The sequence below is a fragment of the Euprymna scolopes genome, chromosome 1, assembly GCF_053919585.1.
Source record: "Euprymna scolopes isolate OS-2025 chromosome 1, ASM5391958v1, whole genome shotgun sequence".
NCBI classification, from domain to species: Eukaryota; Metazoa; Mollusca; class Cephalopoda; order Sepiida; family Sepiolidae; genus Euprymna; species Euprymna scolopes.
The window spans coordinates 72,201,790-72,226,488 of NC_136482.1; the positions used below are offsets into that span (position 1 = coordinate 72,201,790).

Consider the following 24,699-nt stretch of genomic DNA (forward strand, 5'->3'; position numbering starts at 1 on the left):
CAAATGTATTCAAAAACCTCTATCTCACAGAAGAGATGTTGCAGCTTGTCTCTGATGTATCGTTATTTTCATGGAAAGTGTTCGACTGAGCTACAGTCTATGGTCCCCCCTCGCCAAACTTTCACAAGAAACACTCGTCTAGCTGAAAACACTATCAATAATTCCCCCCACTCTTTATCCTAAACCTAAACGTAGATTCCATGAACAAAGCTTCTTTCTTAGAACTGCACGCCTGTGGAATTGTCTTCCATTTTCCTGCTTTCCGGCTGAGTACAATATGGTTGTCTTCAAGTCTAACGTAAATAAGTTCTTGAGTCGTTCGATATGAGTTAACAAATTTGCTGAATTTTCATTACTAATGATTACTATATTGTCCAATTTCTACTGTACACTCTTTAACCCTTGTCCTTGAATGACCTCTTGGCCTTGATAATGTGGTGATGCCTGTGTAAAAAAAGAAAGAAAAAAGTTCTGATTTTATACCTATCAGCATTACTATTTCTTCAATTTTAGAAAATATGTGCTATGCCACATTCAATGAATACCCAGTAAGATCAAACTAACTTTTGTGTACATATGAAAAACGGTAAAATTACAAAATAGTTATCACTCTAGAGCTTTATCCCCCCCCCCCCAAAAAAAAATACCAACCTAATTTATATAAAACTCTATTGTAATGAAATTCTATACTGGACTCGTGTGAAAACGATTCGTAAGATTGATTTTTAACAATTAAAAATATTACAAACTGTTTCCACTATGCAGGTTCTGAAGAGAATTTCATTCTAATGCATTTTATATAAATCATGCGTTATCTGTTTTTGCTTTACGAGTTCTTAAGAGTTAACTACAGTAGAATCCCGGAATACGGCATTAAAAATTAGTAATAAAATACAGTACAGTATATAATACACATGTGTATAATCAAATAACATTATAAATAACACCGCAAGGCGGGGTAAGTAAAATACTGTAACCAGGGTCCGGAAAACATTGTATTCCACATCGTAACATGAAAAAAATAAATAAATAAATGTATCCTAGGGCCAATGTACCCCGGAGTTCTACTGTATTCTGTACATTTACTTGAAAAACAAACAAGTTGGTTCAAATAACCGATAATAGGGTACATTAGCAGCCGCTAATTTATCTCATTAAAGAGTGCTTGTTTACATTAGTGATCTTTTAAACCAGCGCATTTCAGGTGAAAACATTATTACATACTTACATGTCATGGCGAAAGTAGTATAAATTCCAAAAATTGTGAAAAATGATCCAGTAAAAAATAATTACAAGTAAAAATATAATTTTTCGAATCATCGAGTTTTATCACGTGAAAGAGTTGTACGACTAATTCAGTATGACAGACAAGGAAAATAACCCTTAACTTAAATTAAGGGTCAACCATCTTTAAACGCGTTATCAAGGAACAACTGGCTGATTTTTAAAATTTTAAATATATCGGCGCTTTTTTTAATTTATTTATTTTATATATATATATATATATATATATATATATATATATATATATATATATATATATATATATATATATATATACAAGGTCATTATGCAGAGGAAGACAACTCCATTTTACGTTCATTTTTTGTCATCTCATAATTTAAGACGCTAAAACCAGCGATATTTTTATTAAATCAAAATATCAAAAAAAGAAAGCCTCGACGGTTATTTTTTTTTATATGTAACAAAGTTGATAACCATTAATAATATAAAATGTAGTCTTTACGCGACTATTAAGAGAATCGTTTTGGTTTTCATGTCACAATTTATGGCGCTAAAACCAACGATATTTTCATTAGATGAAAACATTTAAAAAAGAATGTTGCGGCAACTTTTTTCTACATTTTCGACTCCTGACTGTTTTAATTAAAAAAGGAAAGTACAATTGTTTTCAACAAAATGTTTTAATAAAACAAGGATGAAAATATATAAAAAAAAAAAAGCTGCCGCGCCAATATCTCATTACTTGATCATTTTCACAATATTTGCAATTTATATTAATTTCGCTACGACATGTAATAATGTTTTCACCTGAAATGCGATGCGTGGGTTTAAGATCACCAATGTAAACAAGCACCAATTAAAGAAACGAGTAATGTCCCTTGTACCATGTCAGTTTCTGTGAAGTATTCATCTTTTAAACTTTTTTCTTCTTTAAAATGACACATACAAATAAGATTGATTGAATTATTAGGAATTATATGCAACTTACAAAGAGCGTGATATTAATGAACTCATTTTTAAAAGTAAGTTTCTTTGCGTTTAAACCGGAAGTGAAACACTATACAAAGCGGAAGTTTTCGTTACTAGGATTTGTTTTGAATGGCGCCGAACATGTCCGTGCATGTGGAGAAATGATCTTGATCTCCTCTGAAGAATACATTCATTAAAACGCTAACAAATGGATGAAAACGAGGACCTTTCTACTGGATACCAGCTAGCAGGTCGGTTATTTTGAATTGTTATTTTGTAAAATGACATTTTTATGTCTTGTTTTTGTTTTCATTGTGTATGTTATAAAACAAAACTCATAAAAGTTAAGCAACTTATTGATCGATTTAATTCTGCTTAAGTTTGGGTGGACCTGAACGAGAACCCCCCCCCCCCACCTCCTAAGTTTTATAGTAGGTTTTAGTATGTAGTATAGTTTTTGAGGTTATAGTATTTATTCTGGAAACCGTTCTTAACATGAGGAGGTTGGGGGTGTTTATACTACGCTCGCTTCGCTTGGTTAGGTTGTAAAATAAATAAATACCAACTGTACTACCGATTAAAATGATGTGGTTGGAGTGATTCGCGTTCAGGTTCGCTAAAAAGAAATTATAATTTTCAAAAGTTCTTTATCATTGTCGCAGCTAGTAAAGGAGAACCCGTTCTAGACTGCGGCAATTTTTAAGTAACCAAAAAGTGGTGCTGGTGCTGGTGCAGTCCAGAACGATGAGGAAAAAGATGAAGTAGGTATAGTACCAGAACAGATACTACTACACTTGTACGTTACTTTTCATGATAGAATTAACGTTGATGGATTTTCCCCACCTTAAAAACCGACCTTATGTCTAACTCTGTACCGATTTAAATATTTGCCGATTTTACAATATCTTTCTTTTGTATTATTTCTTTATTTAACTTTTCGGTTCTTGTGCACTTATTGGACCACGTTATTTTTAAATTGTTTTTTTTTTTTTTTTTTTTTTTTTCAAGTTACATTAAAGTTTACGATATTCTTTTTTTTATTATTATTAAATTGTTAGGTGAAAGTACTGAATAGTTTAACACCCTCCTCTCCCCATGTTAAGAATGGCTTTCTAAATGATAACGTTATTATTTCAACACGGTTCAATAAGCGCACAAAGTACCAACTTTTCAAAATAGAATTAACGTTAAAATGTAGTTAGTAGCTGTTCTGAAACTTACGTTCGTATATAACAAAATATTTTTTTTATGTAGATTTCGGTGTGCTAAAAACGAATCTGCAAACCGTTTCCGTTGCAAAAAAATAGTTTTCATGATATGAAGAAATTACTTTTCCATGTAAATTTAACTTAAAATTAGCACCCACTTTCTGGCCACCTGAGAAAGGGGGCATTTTTATGAGTGTTTATTGGCTAAAAAGTTTTTTGTTTGATTTCTTTTGCATGTACAAAATGGCTACCCGTGATAACATATAGAATTATATGGTTTAATATTTGGAAAACTACTTGTTTTTCGTCTAATTTTAATTTTTCGCCAATACTACACTGTGACAAGGCAGTTTGGTACGCGAGTGCACATTTAACAGCTTCTGTTTATGCTCGTGCATAGCGTAAATGAAGGCTAGGCTGTGAAATGGAAAATAGTCCCAGAGTTCAGGGGTTAATACCATCGCGCATTTGCGTGTACAAAAATGGCCAGCTGTGATAACATAGAATTACATGGCTTCATATTTGGAAAACTATTTGTTTTTCGTCTAATTTTAAATTTTCGCCAATACTACACTGTCACAAGACAGTTTGGCACACACATTTAACAGCCTTTTTTATGCTCACGCATAGCGTAAATGAAGGCTAAGCTGTGAAATGAAAAATAGTCCCACACTTAAGGGGTTAATACCATACAAACGGTAAATTTACGACGGAAACAGTTACCATATTCTTTTAAAGCACACCGAAAACTATAAAAAACTATTTTTTTTCTATACAAATGTGAGACAAGTCTTAAAGTAAAATTATACCGATTTTTCTTTATTTTTTAATTTCCTCGTGTCTTTATTGAAAAGTATAAAAAGAAATCGAAAAAGCATTTTAGCCAATAAACACTAAAAAAAAAATGCCCCCTCTCTCAGGTAGCCAGAAAATGGGTGCTCATTTCAAAGTGATCACCCACTTTTCCAAAAAGTAATTTCTTCATATCATGAAAACTATTTTTTTTGCAACGGAAACAGTTTGCAGATTTATTTTTAGTACACCGAAATCTACATAAAAAAATATTTTGTTATATATGAACGTGAGACAGGCCTTAATGTAAAATTTTACCCTATACTTAATCTTTTTCTCCTCGATAGTAAGTGAATCAGAAATCCTTCTAGACTGCAGCAATTTTGAAAAATTTTATTTTGTCCCAATCCTTTGAGGAGATAACCTTTTCCTCACATAAAAATTATTTACCGTATTATTATTATTATTATTATTCACATCCCCCCTCCAAGTATTGTAAAGAAAACTTTAAAAAAATTGAAATTAAAAACGTAACAGTTTCACCACATGGAAAATATACATGTCGGTAGATAATTAAATTCCATTTTGTGTGCATTTGATGTAAGACATTTTGTTGTTTGTTTATGACTTCTGGGCTGTTAGCTTTCTGCACTTCAAGAGCAGAGACACAAGGTTGCTTTTTAATATGAAGAAAATCCATTTCCCCCAAAAGGGGATACTCTAAATTAGGCAAAATTTAAATTGCTGAAGTTTAGAAATATTTTTTCCTTCACTGACTGATTAAATATAGTATCAGATTACACTTTAACGTTAATTTTATTTTTAAAAGTATAATAAAAATAAAGCAAAAAGAAAGATATTGTAAAGTCAGTCAATATTCAGAAAGGATGTAAAAAAAAATAAGCACCACTTTTTATTTAATTTTTTTTTTTAAATATTCAAAGCCAAGTATTTTTTTTTTTTTTAAATTTTAAATGGTTGCAATTGATTAGTTAATTTGAGTCATGTATTTGTAATTATGGTAGGTAGAGACGGCCATAAAAAGCGTGCCACATTTTTAATCAATCAATTTTATTGACAAAAAAAAAGTCAGAATATGACAAGCTATGTAAAAACGTAGTTAAAAGATATTGTATCTATATATTGTCTGAATGTTGTTCAAGGCGACTTTAAACCTGGATATAATAAGCATCAGCACAACCTTCTGGCAGACTGTTCCAGAAAACGGAAACATGGCAAAGAATGTTGCCTTTTCTCTGTTGAGATGAAAATGAGGAGGGTGCATCTTCTGTGGATGACTGTAAAGACTACGACATTCTATATGCCAGAATTGGGTCACCTCGTATCCTTTGCTGCTCAAATGACAACACAGTTAGTCTTTAAAGCCATTCTTTTTAGATAAACATGGAGGATCTCATTACTAATGTGGTTGCTAAATCCCAATTTAAAACTGCTTTTATTTAAAGGTGTGTTGGAAATATTACCCTCCAACTATAAGGCTCATGGAATACGAATTGACTTGTGAAAATACTGCCCATTTTTGCAATGTTTAAATACATCTGGGGTCGAGTAACTATGAATGCATGCAACCGAATCTTGGCCATGCTAGAACCCAATAATCCACTCAAGCCGATCTAACGAAGTAAACGATGTATGGGTGATTGATCCATAAAAGTAGCCTCTGGAGGAACTCAGATGCAAACCACATCAGAAGTAGCTTTACCAACTATTATGGTCAATAGAGGTGTCATGAAACGGCAGAATTATTTCTAGTTATCTCCCTTGGATTAATATCCGAGTTGATTTTCTAGAACTTATTTTGCCAAACATAAATTATGCATTCTTTTGTTTGAAAGTAAGAAAAGTCGTTCCACACATTTGCTGATAGATAAGATCTTGTTCTTTTTCTGGCTGATCCTTTAAGGTGATTGGACTACATCAAACTGACTACCATCTTTGCATGGCTTTTACAAACTCTATGGATATGTCTGCCAAGCATGTTTTTTAGTAAGGAGCTGTATGGAATCCCAAAACACTAAAATGAAGCAAGAAAATTTACTTATATATTGTTCACACATATTTTTCTGAATCTACAAATCTGAAAAAGGTTTTTCATATTGTAATCAGGACAGTAACATGTTATTTCTTTAGTAATTGTCAGTGATTTTTCTACTTTAAAATTTTGAAAGTGAATGTTACCAAGACTGAAGTGATGAGTGATGACCAATGATTCTTGTGTTAGAAAACTCACAAAAAGAGGAAAGTTTCATTGCTTATTTTGTGGTAAGGGTGTAGTCATTTTTTTTTTTTGTGCTACTTGTAAACATTGGGTACACAAGAAGTGCATTGGAATTGCTTGTAGATTGAAAGAAGATAATCAATTTGTATGTAAGAAGTATTTGACAATGGCGATGAATGAGATCTCAGATGTAAAAAAAATATACTTGGATGGTAAACGTATAGTGGTTGTCAAGAAGTCTTGCTACATTGGAGATACCATCGGAGCACAGTATGGAACAGGTTTGAGTATGATTGCAAAAGAGGTTGGTGATTTGTTCAGTTAAATATAAATTATGGTCAATTAGGACAATTGGTACTTGTATAGTTTAATGAAGACATTAAAAAACGAAAATATCAAAAAAAAATTTAATTGTATGTATCAGTTATGGAATGAAGTTCTCCAAAAAAAATTTCACTTAATTTCATTAAGTAGTTTTTCTTTTACAGCGAAAAAACAATTTGTTATGGTACCGAGCAAAAGGTTCGATTTATAGGAAAAAAAGCTAGTATTAAAGATGGGTAGGGAGTGTCAGGACTTTAACTGGAGTTATCTCCCCTGGCGTTTTTAAACTCCAAACAAAAATTAAGAAAAATTCTAAGATGCTGCCTTCAACGTGCTGTCATAAAAACATGTTTTTCCACTGTAAAAAACAACTACTCAATCAAATTAAGTGAAATTTTTTTTTTTCGGAGATCTTCAGTTCAAAACAGATACGTACAATATAACCTTTTTTTTTTTTTTCGATATATTCATTTTTTAATGTATTGATTAAACTGTACAAGTGCTGAACAATTAACACAAAATATTTTTCAAACTTAAGTTTGAAAAATATTTTGAGTTCAGTTCCATCCCAGAACTAAAGTATAATTTAGCATGTACTTCATATTGTTAAAGTATATAGGAGAAAATATCTGCGGAAACAAACATTGATTGACTCACATTTAATATAATAACGTAGAAATGTTTTATTTTTACTGTATTCTGATTTGCAATGTATTTTCTTGTTTATAGACACGTCATCTTTCAGTGATCTGATTGGTTGCAATGTTCCAGTTAATACGTCATTACCTCCACAAGTAGAAGGCCATCTACGTTGCTTCTTATGCATCTGCATCTCTCAGATCAAATGGATAATACATCAACATCCAGCAAGGTCATTAGTCCGTATCACTTGGTGGGGAGAGACCGGTTCAGGGGCTATTTTTAGGTTTGTATTTGCAGAAAAAAATTATTTTCATTTATTAACTTACTGAATATAATTAACTGTCATCCAATTTTATCTTTCAACAATAATTTTCCCAACATAAAGGTTAATAAAAGCAAAAATATGTCTGTATCACATGTCCAAGTTAAAAATATGAAAGTAAAAATAAGAAATAATAATTCCAAATCAAAGATGCAAATGTCAGATATATAAAGAAAAATGAGCCACAATCCAAGATTTTTAACAAACATCATAAACTTTTGCTCACAAATTGAAAAGCAACAACTTTCCTTAAGACCTTGTTTGATTTCTTGCATAAATTACTTAGGATAAAAAAAAAAAATGACCATCCACAATCAGAATTTTACTTCCATTATACCCTAAAACCTTTAATGTGGATGCACAGATCTTTGCAAAATATAAACAACTAGATGGACCCATGGAAATTCCACAGAATGAGAAATACACACGCAGCAAAAAGAAAGTCTGCACTTGTAATTTTTTCAAAAACTGCAAATTTAAGCTAAATTTAATGTAACTGTTTAAACAAACTATACTTCATTTGATTGGCCTTTTATTCTTCTATAATTTTACCTGTTCATATTTGACTTTTAATTGAAATATTCTAGTGCCCACGTCAATTTAGAAAAATAACTTCAAATTGAGAAGACAAAAAGAAAGTCTGCACAATGGAAAATTCTTATTTAAATGTAAGTTTAAGACATTAATTCAACACAAATACAACAGGAACACAATGAACTAGTTAATGTTTAGTAGCATAGCCCTTCTGCAATTTGACAGCCTGCAATCTTTTGGGAATTCCTTGAATTAGACTGCAGCAATATTCCAGGGAAAGGGCATCCCACTTTTCTTTAATTTTTGTCCAAAGTTCTCCCAAATTTGAAACTTTATCATTGCATCGCTGTTGCTTGATGTAATGCCATACGTTTTTTTATAGGATTGAGGTTTGGAGATTGTGCAGGCCAATCCAAACACAGAATATCATGCTCTTCCAGGAACCTCTTGACATTGCCGGCTGTGTGAATGGGAGCATTATACTGCATGAAGATGGGATCATCATCCAAATTCGAACCAAAGTAGGGTAGAAAATGCTCAGTCAACATATTAATGAACTTGGTCGAATTAATTTGACCTTGCAAGTGAACTATAGGCCCTGGACCATTGGTACTAATAATGTCCCACACCAAAACTGAACCTCCACCATCTTGCAGCGTTGAAACTGAGCACTTAGGATTAAATTCTTTGTCTTTCCTCCAACGGACATACTGCCTACCATCACTGCCTAGCCTATTGAACTTGCTTTAAAAAAAGCACTTTTGACCAATATGAAGAGTCATGATGTTCATTGCATCTAACAAAGTCCAGGCGGCGCTTTCTGTTCTTTACAGAAATCATTGGCTTGCGTCTTGCAACATATCCTCACAAATTAAATTCCTTTCTGTTCTTGACAGGAGAAAGAGAGCACTTTTTAACAAGATTGCACTGTTGTTGGATTTGGGGAGCCGTTTCAAATCTGTTTCTTAGGCTGCGGATCTTGATAGCATTGTCTTCCCTGTTAAAAGTAACTGTAGTATGACCAGATTTAGGGGCATCACGAACACTGTGTTTTGGTGCTTTTGCACAGTCTTTTGTACCGTTTTCTCATCACATTTCAATCTGCGGCTGATTTCTCGATTGGATAAACCAGAAAGATGGAGATTAATGAACTCCTGATGATCACTAGGAGAAAGTCGTGGCATATGAACTAAATGTTACGTTGTATAACTTGGAACAGCATCAATTACGATTAGAGATTCCTTGCTGCCTGTTGGTGGATATTTTAAACTGATTTAGTGGCGATAATTTAAGCTGGTTTTAAGCAAATTTATTGCTGCATATTTTCTTTTTGCTTCCTCAATTTGAAGTTATTTTTTTAAATTGACATGAACACTAGAATATTTCAATTAAAAGTCCAATATGAACAGGTAAAATTATAGAGGAATAAAAGGCGAATCAAATGAGGTATAGGTTGTTTAAACAGTTACATTAAATTTAGCTTAAATTTGTCAGCTTTTGAAAAAATTACAAGTGCAGACTTTCTTTTTGCCAGCACTGTGTATTTAATCAACAAATATGTTTTGATAAAGCTCATATTCTTTCTGGATAGTGCAAAAATTAGTTTCTTGACAGAAAGATCAATAATACACAGCAAATATAAGTTGATTAATATTTCTATGAAAACGGTGTCCATTGTATTTTAAATATAGAACTGACACAAATGGTATAAATTGATAAGTACAAATAAATACTCAGAAAGTAATATTGTGCTACATAGTTCAATATAAATAAAATCATGTAAGAGGCAATCTTTAATGTACTCTTTTAGTCCAGCACCTTTTGATAGACAATGTTCTTCTTTTTACTCTGTTTCTTTCAAATAATCTCTTTATTTATGTAATGTTTCGCTGACTTCTTTCTTTGAAGAATTGCTGCACATCGAAATTACTATAAATTTCTTTCTCACACTATTGCAACAATATATCATATATTATAATGATGTTGCAACAATGATCATATATTATAATGATATTGCAACAATGATCATATATTATAAAAAAATGATCATATATTATAATGATGTTGCAAAAATGATTATATATTATAATGATGTTGCAAAAATGATCATATATTATAATGATGTTGTAAAAATGATCACATATTATAATGATGTTGCAAAAATGATCATATATTATAATGATGTTGCAACAATGATCATATATTATAATGATGTTGCAAAAATGATCATATATTATAATGATGTTGCAACAATGATCATATATTATAATGATGTTGCAACAATGATCATATATTATAATGATGTTGTAACAATGATCATATATTATAATGATATTGCAACAATGATCATATATTATAATGATGTTGCAACAATGATTATATATTATAATGATGTTGCAAAAATGATCATATATTATAATGATGTTGCAACAATGATCATATATTATAATGATGTTGCAACAATGATCATATATTATAATGATATTGCAACAATGATCATATATTATAAAAAAATGATCATATATTATAATGATGTTGCAAAAATGATTATATATTATAATGATGTTGCAAAAATGATCATATATTATAATGATGTTGTAAAAATGATCACATATTATAATGATGTTGCAAAAATGATCATATATTATAATGATGTTGCAACAATGATCATATATTATAATGATGTTGCAAAAATGATCATATATTATAATGATGTTGCAACAATGATCATATATTATAATGATGTTGCAACAATGATCATATATTATAATGATGTTGCAACAACGATCATATATTATAATGATGTTGCAACAATGATCATATATTATAATGATGTTGCAACAATGATCATATATTATAATGATGTTGCAACAATGATCATATATTATAATGATGTTGCAACAATGATCATATATTATAATGATGTTGCAACAATGATCATATATTATAATGATGTTGCAAAAATGACACTACATCAAATTGAGGTCACTCATATTTTTGTCCAAGGTTGCCAGATTGACCCATTTAAAGCCAAATTTCAGAAATGTGGCTTTTTTTTTTTTTAAGCAGTTTGCCCTTCAAAAATTGTATATGGCATTTTTTTTAAAGCATAGCATACGGACTAACTAAAAGAGGGACAAGCAGAATATTTTATAGATGGTACCAAATTTATTTGGGTAGTTCACTGATAACTGCTCAACATTTGAAAATTTGTCATCTTGTGTGCAATTAGTTGAAAAACCAATTTTCACAGTGTAAAATTCCTGACAATTGTTTGGTAAATGCAAAGTAGTCATGATAAAAGCAATTAGATCAAATAAGCCTAACTATTGGGTAAAATCTCATTACTGTTTGATAAGATGTGAAAAGATAGCAAGGAAATGTAATTTGACTGTTCATTTAAGATACATTTCATCAGCTAATACATTGAATCTTCTTAATGATTCATAGAACATCAGGCTAGTTTTTTTGTCTTAATAATAAATCAATAAAAAATAAACATATTAGATTTAGACTATCTAAAAACTGATGGAAATACAATTCATGATTAAGCAAAAGTTTCATACACTAAAGTTTCAACTTGGATTTATCTATAAAGTGAAACAATAAAATTTTCACCATATAAAAGACGACATGATTGCATTTCCATTTGATGAATACTGGTTTTCTTTTTTTGTTGCAGACCATCTACTAGTTAGCCAGTTGTGTACAAATCTCAAGAGCAATAAAAGCCTTCTATCATGTCTGAAAGTGACATAATGTTCAACCAGCGAGATCGGAGATGCGCCACCAAACAACTCCTGCTCTCTACCGATCTAAATTATGACAACAGGACAGCACCTTAAAATGCATCACTGGATTGTCACGAATAGCAGGGGTGTTCCCAGGGCGATGAAAAGTTTCCAGCTATGGTTATGGTCTTTGGTATGCTTTCAACTGATGGCCACATCCTGTCACCTCTCATCTTCGAAGTCGGCTTGAAAGTCAACATCAAAGTGTATTTGGTTGTGCTGAAGATTGTGGTGATTTCCTAGTGCAATCAGGTGACCACTGGCAGATCCTGAGTGTTACAGCAGGACTCTGTGCCAGCCCACAAGTCCAAAGAGACCCAGGCTCGGCTTCAAAAGGAATGCTACAACTTTGTACCCTTCTCTCACTGGCCTCCCTCCTCCCCTGACCTGAATCCGCTGGACTACTTCATTTGGTCATACGTCGAAAATATCACAAACATGACTTCCCACAGCACCAAAGCCAACCTGATCGCCATCATCCACTGCATATTCGCCAAGCTCCCGCTAGTGTATATGAAAAAGGCATGCTCTCAGTTCCGGACCTGTTTCAAGGCGATGATTGAGGCTGAAGGCAACTACATTGAATAGATGTCAGCTCTTCTACATAGTCAAGTTACCTGATTAAAGCTGTAGTGTTGTTTTCTTTAGGGCGACAATTTTATCATTCCACCCTGTATTATATAAAGAGAAAACGTCTGTGTTTGTATGTCCAACCAAAAATTACAAAATACAAAACCAACCCTCACAAAGTTGATATTTTATTTTTTAGTATTGTTCCAAATGTATACTATCTAAGATTAAAAAAAAAATATTTATTCTTGGAAGGCTTACTGGGCAAGGTTTTGTTAGAGGAGTATGCGTTTTCCTGGAGTTTTAATGTAATTGTGTTTTATTCTATTCTGTATTGTCCAGGAGCAATAAATGTAAGATTATAGTATTACATTTACAAGGAATAGTGCCAATAAATTATTATTTTTATTTATTTTTTTTTTTTACGTATTAAAACAAAAGAGAGGAATAGGTTGAATTGAGGACAATGATGGGTTGGGGAGAAGAAAAATTGAGAAAGATAAAGGGACAACTAGAGAGGCACAGAGAGAAATTTTAATATAAAGATGTTACACAATAGTTAACTTCTCTATTTAGTTTTTTATGACATTTGGTAACCTTTCTAGTTTTTTATAAAAGACCACTATGTATTAAGCCTACCATATTGATTAGTGGCCTTTTTTCTTTTAGATATAACTCTCTTTATATGCATAGACACAATATTGCACACACAAATTTGGAAAACCAATATTTTTTCATCAAAAAAATAAATCACCTGCCACTGAAAGTAATAATCTACCTTGAGGTTGTCTGGAGAAAGAAAACTATTAATGTTGCAAAGGAAAGAATTTATGATAAAAAGTAAAATTTTCTTTGCATTCAAATTTTATGCAAATGTAAATGTGATATTGTAAGTTGAAATTGAAGGGAATTTTATTATATTTACCTGATTTTGCATGCTAAACCAGGCTGATTTCTGGTAGCTATAAAAAAGTAAGCATCTAGAATTTATGTTTTTGATTTTACAACCATGTAGATAACCGAAACACTTTTTATTTATTTTTACATATCTGATTTTCTTCATTTTTGATACATATTTAATTTGAGATTTTTTTATTTTTATTTAGACCCTTTGATGGATCAAAGAAGGACAACAATAACTTAAAAACTACAGCCAGATATCCTATCCGCTCCGGCCCAAAACAGTTCAAGTCCTATCTGAATGGTATTGTCTGTTTATTATATTTTCTATTCAAAATACAATTTATGCTCCAATTTCTGACACATGGAAAATTTTTCTTTGATAATGTATAGACACATCAGACTAGAAAGAAAATGGCCACCGAGTTCTTAGAATGTGTCCAAGTATTGTAAATGATGTTCATGATAATGATTTTATGTGGACTGAAGGAATAACAACATTCCAACTTGTCATGAAGTTATCTTACAATTTCAAAAGGGTTTAGTAGATTACTAAGTGTTAGTTGATAATCAATTCTTGAAGATATAAAATCTATAACTTACCATGTGCATTAAACTGTTATTTGCGATCAATTGATGGTTGGAAATGGGAACAGTCAAAATGTTTCATCGTTCAATACAAAAAAAAAAACTTGTTTTTTGAGAGAAGCAAACCTTCCTTATGAACAATTACCTCTATTTAACTTCCGCTTCAGTTCATGAAATGAATAGTTCATAAGTCTTACTTAATATATTAAATATCCAGTTTGTCAGTATCAAAGGGCAAACAACTTTGTTTATAGACACTAGCTATACTTACCAAGTGTGGCTCAGAATGCAGTGAAGTTATTTTTGGTTTTCATTTTTATTTATTTGGACATTTTTTTTAATTCATACAGAAAAATATAGTTAAAAGGAAGACTAGCACCCATACTTACAAAACTGTTTAAACGTTGTCTTAAGGAGAATTGCTTCCTATCACCCTGGAAAATCTCATCAGTATGCCCTGTATTTAAGAATTCAGGTGATCGTTCATCCCCCTCTCAGTACAGGCCAATAAGTCTCCTGTGCGTCATGAGTAAGTTGCTGGAATCTGTGTTAAATAGAGAAGTAATCAACCATCTCAGCAAAAATAACCTTCTTAGTGACACACAATATGGTTTCCATTCTGCTAGATCTACAGCAGATGTGCTTACAGTTATATCTCATAGGATTAGCGAATCTCGACAGAGGCAACCTTTCTAGGGCAATTGCTCTTAACATATCAAAGGCCTTTGATAGGGTATGGTATAAAGGTTTACTTCACAAGATCTCCAGCTATGGTATAGCTGGAAATGTCTTCTCAATTATTAAATCATTTCTCTCTGATAGGTTCATAAGAGTAGTAGTTGATGGGCAAAAATCTGAAGCTCACAGTATAAATGCTGGCATCCCTCAGGGGTCCATCCTGGGCCCAACTCTTTTCCTGATCTACATTAATAATCTTCCAAATCACATCCTTACATCATTCGTAGACATTTTTGCTGACGACACTACCATCTATTGTAGCACATCTAAGACAGTAAACGACCAAGTTCTCTCCGATTCTCTCTCCTCTGATCTTGATCACGTTGTACAATGGGGAAAGGAGTGGCTGGTTACTTTTAATACATCTAAAACCAAGCTTCTATCTTTACATCATCAACGTTCTGATCCCCATCTGGCATCAATTAAAATGAATGGCTCTCGTCTTGGGGAGGCCTCAAGTTTTGACAGGCTTCTGGGCTTGACCTTTACTCCTGATCTTAAATGGAATATGTACATCAAATCTGTTGCCAAGGCCGCTGGAAAAATGGTCGGATCCTTCTATCGATCCAGTAGATATCTCACTGCTGATGCAATTCTCTATCTATATAAGAGCCAGATACGTCCAAGGATGGAATACTGTTGCCACATATGGGCAGGAGCTGCTAGAAAAGACTTGTCCTGCCTTGATAGGGTTCAAAATAGACTTCGTGGCCTGGTGGGAGATGTCCTTTTCTCTTAGCTGCAACCTCTATCTCACAGAAGAGATGTTGCGAGTTTGTCTCTGCTTTATCATTATTTTCATGGAAAGTGTTCGACTGAGCTTCAATCTATTGTCCCCCCTCGCCAAACTTTCACAAGAAACACTAGACTAGCTGAAAACATTATCAATAATTTTCCCGACTCTTTATCTGTGCCTAAACCTAAACATAGATTCCATGATCAAAGCTTCTTTCTTAGAACTGCACGCCTGTGGAATTGTCTTCCGTTTTCCTGCTTTCCAGCTGTCTATAATATGGTTGTCTTCAAGTCCAACGTGAACAAGTTTCTGAAGAGCCGTTCCACTTAAGTTAACAAATTTATCTAACTTCCATTACTATCGATTACTGTATTGTCCTTTTGACTACTCTCCACTCTTTAACCCTTATCCTTGAGTGGCCTATCGGCCTTGATAAGTGGTAACGCCTATGTAACAAAAAAAAAAAGACATTTATTGTCATATTTTCCGATTAAAAAATGAGTAATTCCCCTTGCTTATTTAGATTTTTCGCTCATAATTGAAAAATGTTTCTATATTACCAATAAATAAGTACATTATTATAGTGCCAATAACATGGTACAACAATAACAAATGAAAATTGGCGAATCAGAATCCAAATTTGATTTATCTTTAATTATTAGCTGCTTTTTCATGTTTATAAAGTTCTTCTGTATATATCATAAGCAGACACAAAACTTTCCACAGAGTTCAATGGTAATATTCATTTTGTATTAGAGGATTTTACTATAATGTAAGGTTTGCATTCATGTTAGATAGATAATAAATAGGAAAGATAAGTTTTATTTTATTTTATAAATTAATAAACAACAATAAAAATGGTACTGTATGATTAAGGTCTGGGAGCAGAAGTACAAAAAGGTTCTTAATTCTTGGCAACTGCTGTGACTGGTAGCTCATAATTGTATGAACAGTTACTTACACAAAATGAAAACTGAATAAGAACTATGGGTGCATCTTCATTATGAAAGTGAAATTCGAAAATCCAAATAATGACTTTACAGTAAAACTAATGGTATCTACTTGTTACATCGCAGTAATGAACATATCCCAAAATTACAAAAATCAATAAGGTAGAAAATTAATTATTAATAAAAATAGTTTGCAAGAAGCATTTGTGAAAATTGAGTTTTGCTAAATTGGTTTAAGTTTTCAGAAAATATTTACCTCTCTTGTTACTATTCTATGGTTTCTTTTTATTTTTTTTTAAGCAAAACTCAATTTTCACTAGTTTGAAAACTGTTTTCATTTATAATTAATTTTTTACCGTATCATTTGTTCAAATTTTTAGATATGTTCATTACTGCAACATAACTATTAAATAGATGCCATTGGTTTTACTTGAAATTTAATGTTTCAAATTTCGCTTTCATAACAAAGAAGCAACAAATTATATGATGAAAAATTGTCCCAAACTTTCAAGTTAGAGATTACTACCCCCCTTAACAATGCTTGGTATTTTAAGTAAATACATCGTTTTTCCTTTATTCTCATTCCTTCTACAACAATAACAAAGAACTTTCATTTCTTCCTCCATATGCCTAGTGTAAAACAGGATTTCTATGAACAGAATTTCTTTCCAAGAGCTGCCAGTCTGTGGAACATATTACGATATGGCTGCTTCCTTCCAGATTACAACATGATAATCATTAAATTCAACATCAACAAATACTTCTCATAAAAGTGTCCTCATGAATAACCAAATTTTGTTCATTCTATTCATTGTTTTTGATCCTCTCATGACCTTCATAATCATAAACTGATAATCTACTAATCTCATTAACTCTTATTCTCTAGTGGCTTTTGACCTTGATAAATGGTGACTCATTAGTATATATATATATATGTATATATATATACATATATATTCTTTAGTTATTATTACATAATTATTTCTGTTTTATGTCTTTGTTTTATTTTTCTTCAGATATGAATGTTCTGCTTCTGGATATTTTGGATGAAGATTCTTCAGAAACTGTTGGTTATGCCGAGGTGAACCATATTGCCACCCTTAGTACATACAGTCCTGTAAAAAAGTAAGAGCTTATCTTGACTGTAGCATCTTGTTATTGTCTCTCTCTCTCTTTCTCTCTCTCTCTCTCATATATATATATATATATATATATATATATATATATATATATATATATTTATTTGATTGTTTGATCATCATTATCAGTTTAATGTCTGTTTTACATGTTGGCATACACTGTATTAAGAAATTGATTTCCAAACTAACCTATCTCTGGCCAGGCCTTTATTTATCCCCCTTTCTCTCGAATATATCCTTATCACTTCCTCCCATGTTTTCTTTGGTGTTCTTGTGCCAACTGACCTTGCTACGTCTACTGTTCTACTCAAGAACTCTAATCTATTCTTTCAGTGTTATCAAACCAACAAAGTTTTCTGTTTTGCACGTCTCGCTATACTGCCCAGTTTTAATCTTTCTCTGAGGTCATCAGATCTAAGCCTGTCTTTAGTATTAACATTACACACCATCATATCATTCTTATATCATTTCTCTCCATGCAGCGCATGTCCTTAACCCTCACTGGACAGATTTCACTTTAATACTTAGTCACACTGTGTATACATGCCTGATAGACTCTCTGCTTGGTAATTCTTTGCTGATTAGTAATGGCAGAAGCTCATTGAACTTATTCTGTCAACTCATAACTTATGTAATCACACTATTATCTGCTCCAATGGTATCTTCAAGGTAAAAAGTCTTTTTGACAACCTCATTAGTTTTGCCATTAAGGTATACTTTGTCCACAAAAAATTGGGTTGCATCCAACTCCCTTTCCACAAAGTAAGCAGAGAAACTTTTTTCATTGATTTTCAACACTACAGTAACTGATCATCACTTTGGTCTTGACAACATTCACTCTCAAACCTTTACTTTCCAAATTTGTACCAAATCTCGAGCTGAACAACTTAATAAATTTAAATTTATTTTAATTGCAGTACTTATATGGTATATTCATTGGCAGATGAGAAGATTGCTGAATTACATGTCTCCGTAACTCTGGAACCCTTGATGGGTAGGCTAATATTATTTGTTACACTTCTATTAATGTATAATCGAATTTCTCAGAAACTATTGATTTACTTATCTTCATGTGTAAAAATTTAACAAAAAGATAATGATTAAAAAATGTCTTAAAATTGAACATAATTGCATCTCTTATCTCTATTTATATCAAGCTAAATACGTGTTTATGTATTTCTATTTACGAAACTAATTAAGCTGTCATTATAAATTTTGGAAAATAACTGTTACTTGTAATGTGGGCTATATTTAGTTTAATTTAGTTCTTTATAAAGTGGAGGAACCCTTTGTGAAAATTCAGATATCTTCTGTTTTGTTTAATTTAAACAATAGCTATTAGGTATCGATTTATAAATATTTTCCAAATTTCAGTTTTTTTGGAGAGTATTTTAAAATGGTTTTAGAGAGCATAATATGAACACAACCTCCTATTTGAAAATTAAAATATTTCAAATTTGCATTAAATTTTATCCATAATGATTAGAAACCAATTAAACAAGATTCCCTAAATTTCAATTTCTTAAGTCTGCCTGTAAGTTTAAGTCTTCAATTTTTGACATTTTTTAGAATCAAAATTATGTAATGAATTTTGATAAAAATGGAGTAAGTATTCTAGGCATAAGATTTAGTAGCATTATATCTTAATTTTAATATTTGTAAGGAGACACAAATGTGATATAAAATTGTTGTTCAGGAAATTAATTTTGCCCATCCTAGGATGGGTGTTCTTCTAGTTTCTTATAAAATTGTATTCTGTGCTTGGTCGATCAAAGCACAAGTGAATATCCATGTTTATTTTTAATGCTCTAAACAAATTTTTAGGTAAACATGCTTTTTTAAAATTTTCTTTGAATCCTATTATTTTGCTTCCATTCTATCATCTAAATGTTGTTCTTTTATTAGTTCAGATGTGGCCACGTCTCACCCCTCTCACACTTACCATTATCATCTAATTAAAAAAGGAAACTATGCAAACAAACATAGCATACTACATGGAATTTTCAAAAGAACCTTTTATTTAACCAAAGGGAATAGCATGTTATCGTTTTGTCAGCTATAACTGGGTTACTTAAGGCTTCTACCTGGCTATGGCATTCTATCTCTGTGGATTAAAATAAAGGGTTCCATTTAAATTCTGTGCAGATTCTAAATTTTGACAGAAAGATTCCGGAGTTTGACAAAATATACATGAAGAAAGTTGGAGGTTACATCGGCCGAAATGTTTCAGAAAATATATGGAGAATCAAGAAAGTCCAGTTTATTAATTTATTTATTGCGGACTATTATTCTCATTTTTCTTAGTTGTTGTTTCACAATGTTTCGGCCAACTATTCCTCTGGCCTTCGTCAGGTGGTAACCGCAACTGGATAGGAACTCTGAATCTTCTAACTGTATTCTCAGGAATTACTGCCATCCACAGCTCTTGTAATAAATTTATTAATAAATAATACTCATCTCAATAATGAATTCCAATTAAATAATATATACATTATTCATTACGGACCCAACCATGGAAGATCAGATAATAAATAAACGTGGATGTATAAGACCAAAAAATTCAACTTTGATCGCCCTTTGGGGCTCGTTGCACAGTGGATAGAGACGTTGAATCTCTGGTTCCAGGTGAGAATTGTCTGAAGATAGTGGTTTCAATCCTACCCAAAGCCATCGAGAGACTTACTTGGCCAAATCGTGGTGAGACGACAACAATTATGGATGGCAGTAATTGCTGAGAATGCAGTTAGGAGAGTCGGAGTTCCTATCCCGTTGTGGTTACCACCTGACGAAGGCCAGAGGAATAGTTGGCTGAAACGTTGTGAAACAACAACTAAGAAAGATGAGAATAATAGTCTGCAATGAATAAATTAATAAATAATACTCATCTCAATAATGAATTCCAAAAAGGCTAGTTTGGTTATCATTTTGTACTGAAATCTACAAAGGATGTCATTCTTTACAATGTGCATGTTGAGACAGTCCTGCGTTTTAATTACAACTAGCTGGGGTGTTGTAAATTTCTCTGCGACTCACAAGTTGGCCAGCTCGCTTCTGAATAGGAAGTAGGAGAGAGAAGACTTGTCAAGCATACCTTTCAAATACCCATGCATCGTTTCCTTTTTCTTCTCTTCCTTTCCATCTTCTTGCATAGATATGCATTTCATTCCATGATGTCATGTCCATGTTATGGCTTAAATACTGACATAACATAGCGTGTAAATGTTCTGGCTTGGTCATTTAATGGCAAAGCCAGATTATGTTACAAATATTTGAGTATGTATATGAATCACATACTTTTCTCTGATGAGACTGCAATCCTTGAGGCTGGGAAAATGGTTCAGCATACTTTTAAGAACATCAGCATCATTTGAAGTGTTAACAGCAGGTGTAGAGAAGTAAAAGTGACATCTGCCACTTATTGTGCTCTTCTGAAAGAATCTTTGGTGTCTTGGTTAGATGACATACCTTTGTTTGCCATTATGGGACTTTGTTTGTTATGCATGACAACACTCTGTCTTACCCAAGCAGTATTAGTCAGATTTATTATCCAAGGTGAAAAGTTGATCTAGCATCCATCTTTCTTTAATGTAAACCTGATATAAAACTTTTAGGCTTTCATCAAATGAGATATATATTAAATCCCTGAAACAGTGTTTCATGGTAAACAACTGATGATCCCTTAAAAAATAAATTATTACTGGTACTATAGTGAATTCGAGAGAGCAAGTCTATGTAGTGATTGCAGGTGATTGAATGACTGACTAAATGGTTTTCTAACGAATGAAAAAAAATTTTTTTTTTTGTATAGTTTTAAAGGTTAAAAACTTCCAAGACTATATATATATATATATATATATATATATATATATATATATATATATATATATATATATATATATATATATGCTAGTGGACATCAATTTTCATCAGAAACAATGTTATAGGAAGTTATTAATACTGTAGCAAAGGCATGTCACTATACAAAAAATTGACGGCACTTGTACAGTTTAGTCAAGACATTAAAAAATGAAAATATCGAAAAAAGGTTATATTGTATGTATCTGTTTTGGATTGAAGGTCTCTGAAAAAAAATTTCATTTAATTTGATCGTGTAGTTTTTATTTTACAGCGGAAAAACACATTTTTATGAGAGCGTGTTGAAGGCAGACATCTTTTTTTTTTTTTTTAATTTTGTTTGAATTTTATAAACATAACGGGGAGATAACTCCATGTAAAGCACCGATACTCCCTCCCCATCTTTAATTCTAGCTTTTCTTCCTAAAAATCGAACCTTTTGCTTGATATCATAAATTGTTTTTCGCTGTAAAAAAAACTACTGGATGAAATTAAGTGAAATTTTTCTTCGGAGAACTTCGTTCCATAACGGATATGTGCAATATAACTTCTTTTTTTTTTTTTTCTCGATATTTTCATTTTTTAATGTCTTGACTAAACTGTACAAGTACCAAATTGACTTATTCATAATTAAGAGAAATTTTGATGTAATAAATCTCCATAATAGTAATGTGGATAAATAATGAATTTGTTCAGTAAATATAATTGTTATTGCAAGTATTTGTTAAATAACCTCTGTCTTTTGGGTCACAGGTCATTTACATTCTCTCTTTTTTACTTTATTTTTTTTGTTTAAATGGATGTCATCATCATTTTGTGTTGTCATTTATTTATAAAAGATTTTCCCAATGTCTTCTAATTTTGTTTAATGAATGACATCATAAAATGATGCTGTAATCCATTTATAAAGTCATAAAGGATCTTCCCGACATCCTCCTTTTAGTTAACGATGCCATTCCTTTGTTACGTAATCCGGTGTGCATGAAAACAAACATACAAGATCCATGAAGTTGTGGTATTATATAGATATATAGATATACTAGAAGGATAGCGTGTCAGGATTGGGTAAAATTTATTCCCTGAGCACAACAGTTTTGCACTACTTTTGTGCCTCTTCTCAAGATTAAGATATAATGCTACTAAACCTTGCATCTAGAATCTATCATAATTTTCATTATTAATCTATTGTGACCGTTTTTTTTTTTTTTTTTAATTTTTTTTAATTTATTATTTTTAATTTATTAATTGTTTTTTTTATTCATTTTGTTGCTTTTGTAGAATCCTATGATAGCTCTGGTTTCTTGCCTACAGTTGACATTAGTAACACACCAATGTTCCAGACTACCAAACCTGACCTATTGCCTGAAAGGATTTCAGCTAGAAATTCTATTACGGTAATTATGTATAATTTAAATAAATAAATAAATACGAGCATTGGGCTCATTTCTAGCATTAACTTCTTTCAAGTTAATTCAAGTTTACACAAAATTAGCACGCTGTCTTATATGTGATCTCAATAGTAAAGTTAACTAATTTACATATTGCTGTGCAAAAAGATGTATGGCACAATCATGTTGACACACCGGTTCTTGCCAGATCACCAAAGTTAAGCAATGTTGAGTCTGGCCAGTACCGGATGGGTGACCATATGGGAAAGCTAGGCACTGTATATACCTTCTGGGAAGGTTGGGCGTGGGGTTAGCACCCTCACTCTGAAAAAAGAACTCCTCACTACAAAGGCATCTACAAAGTTGTGGATGGCCTATATCTCTCCAGGGGCTCAAGGCTATGGATAGATATACAAAAAGATACTTTATTAGTTAACTATACTATATTAATGTCTTTTTTAATATCCATTAATGCATTGATTTAAATATATCAAGTAGTTCTATGTAGTAATATTGTTTTATTTAATACACAGATATTTAGCAAGTCGGTAGAATTATAAAAATACTAAAATTTTAATGTTTATCTATATGTACAAATGCAAAAATGTTTTTGTGCTTACAGTAATGAAATATTTATTATTGAAAAGTTTTACTTTCAATTATTTGAAGTAGAGAACTTTGAGAAGTGATAGTAAGCTTGCAAAGCCGTCTAGCAATGAGTGATATAATGTATTATTATATTGAAATCAATAAATACAAAAGTTTTTTTTCATTTACCAATCTTACATTTATTACCAGTTTAAATTAATAATACAATATTTTCTATTATTATATAAAAGGCATATTTATAAATCAATACCTAATAGCTACGGTTTAAATTTAAAAAAAAAAACAGAAGATATCTGAATTTTCACAAAGGGTTCTTCCACTTTATTAAGAACATATGTGTATGCATTCGTTCCCTATTGACTCTGAAATGACTGGGCCGATTTTTTTTTTTTTTAAATTTCACATGAAGGTAATTAATGTATGTGGAAGTGTTCTTACATAAGTTTTGTATCGGAATGTGTCTGATAAGTATTGAAAATCAATAATTAAAAAAATCCGATTAAAGAAGGAAGTTCGATTTTGACCAAAGTTAACACTTTAATACAGCCTAACATCACAAGTGAATTTGAAGTTTTATTACCTATAAAATCAACTGACAGGGGTGCATTCGAAATGAATATTTTTTTTTTTAAAACACAAGCGAACCATGATACTTGACTGTTGTATGTTTACTTTTAATTCAAGTGATTATATAAAAATAATTTCATAAAATCAACGGTTGGTTCTTTGATAAGACCAGGCGCGCATTCGAAATGAATGTTTCTGAACCATGATACTTGACTTTTGCATTTTAAACTAAGTGAAGCCATTATTTAAAGATAATTTTATAAAATCAACGGTGAGGGGTAGGGGGTTTATAAAGCAGGCAATCAGTTGATTTGATTAAAAAATGGGCGATTTTTACCGATTTTGATGATAGAGTATGAGGGTGGAATATTTGCTGGTCCTCATTTAATCCTGAACAACTGGATCTTCCTGCTTGTCGTATATATAATACAGATGAAACACTAAAAATTGTTACTTGAATGCCTAATTTGTGTAACTATTTTCAAACAGTTCATAATAAATTAATGTTTCATGTTATTCATTTATAATTTTATTGTTTTGTTTTTCCTCTCTCTCTCTCTCTCTCTCTCTCTCTCTCTCTCTCTCTCTCTCTC

At 31.7% G+C, this 24,699-nt stretch overlaps 2 protein-coding genes across 5 annotated transcripts in view; one reads left to right on the plus strand and one right to left on the minus strand.

The window, feature by feature from the left end:
- LOC145240221 (zinc finger BED domain-containing protein 5-like) overlaps window positions 1-2,284 on the minus strand; it is a 51,600-nt gene extending 49,316 nt beyond the window's left edge. The window contains exon 1 of one of the 2 annotated variants that reach the window (XR_013862509.1): window positions 2,234-2,284. Coding sequence is in view for 1 of the 2 variants with exons in the window: in XM_080103885.1 (XP_079960011.1) it covers window positions 2,234-2,259 (26 nt within the window). In the remaining variant the exon portion in view is untranslated. The remainder of the gene's footprint in view (window positions 1-2,233) is intronic. The other variant, XM_080103885.1, reaches the window with a different exon arrangement.
- Window positions 2,285-2,318: 34 nt separating this feature from the next.
- Window positions 2,319-24,699, plus strand: part of LOC145239868 (C2 domain-containing protein 3-like) — a 176,473-nt gene continuing 154,092 nt past the window's right edge. For all 3 annotated transcript variants that reach the window (XM_080103482.1, XM_080103537.1, XM_080103596.1), the window contains exons 1-6: window positions 2,319-2,465; window positions 7,507-7,702; window positions 13,743-13,840; window positions 17,565-17,673; window positions 18,605-18,681; window positions 22,821-22,936. In XM_080103482.1, the coding sequence (XP_079959608.1) occupies window positions 2,423-2,465; window positions 7,507-7,702; window positions 13,743-13,840; window positions 17,565-17,673; window positions 18,605-18,681; window positions 22,821-22,936 (639 nt within the window). In that variant the 5' untranslated portion in view covers window positions 2,319-2,422. The remainder of the gene's footprint in view (window positions 2,466-7,506; window positions 7,703-13,742; window positions 13,841-17,564; window positions 17,674-18,604; window positions 18,682-22,820; window positions 22,937-24,699) is intronic.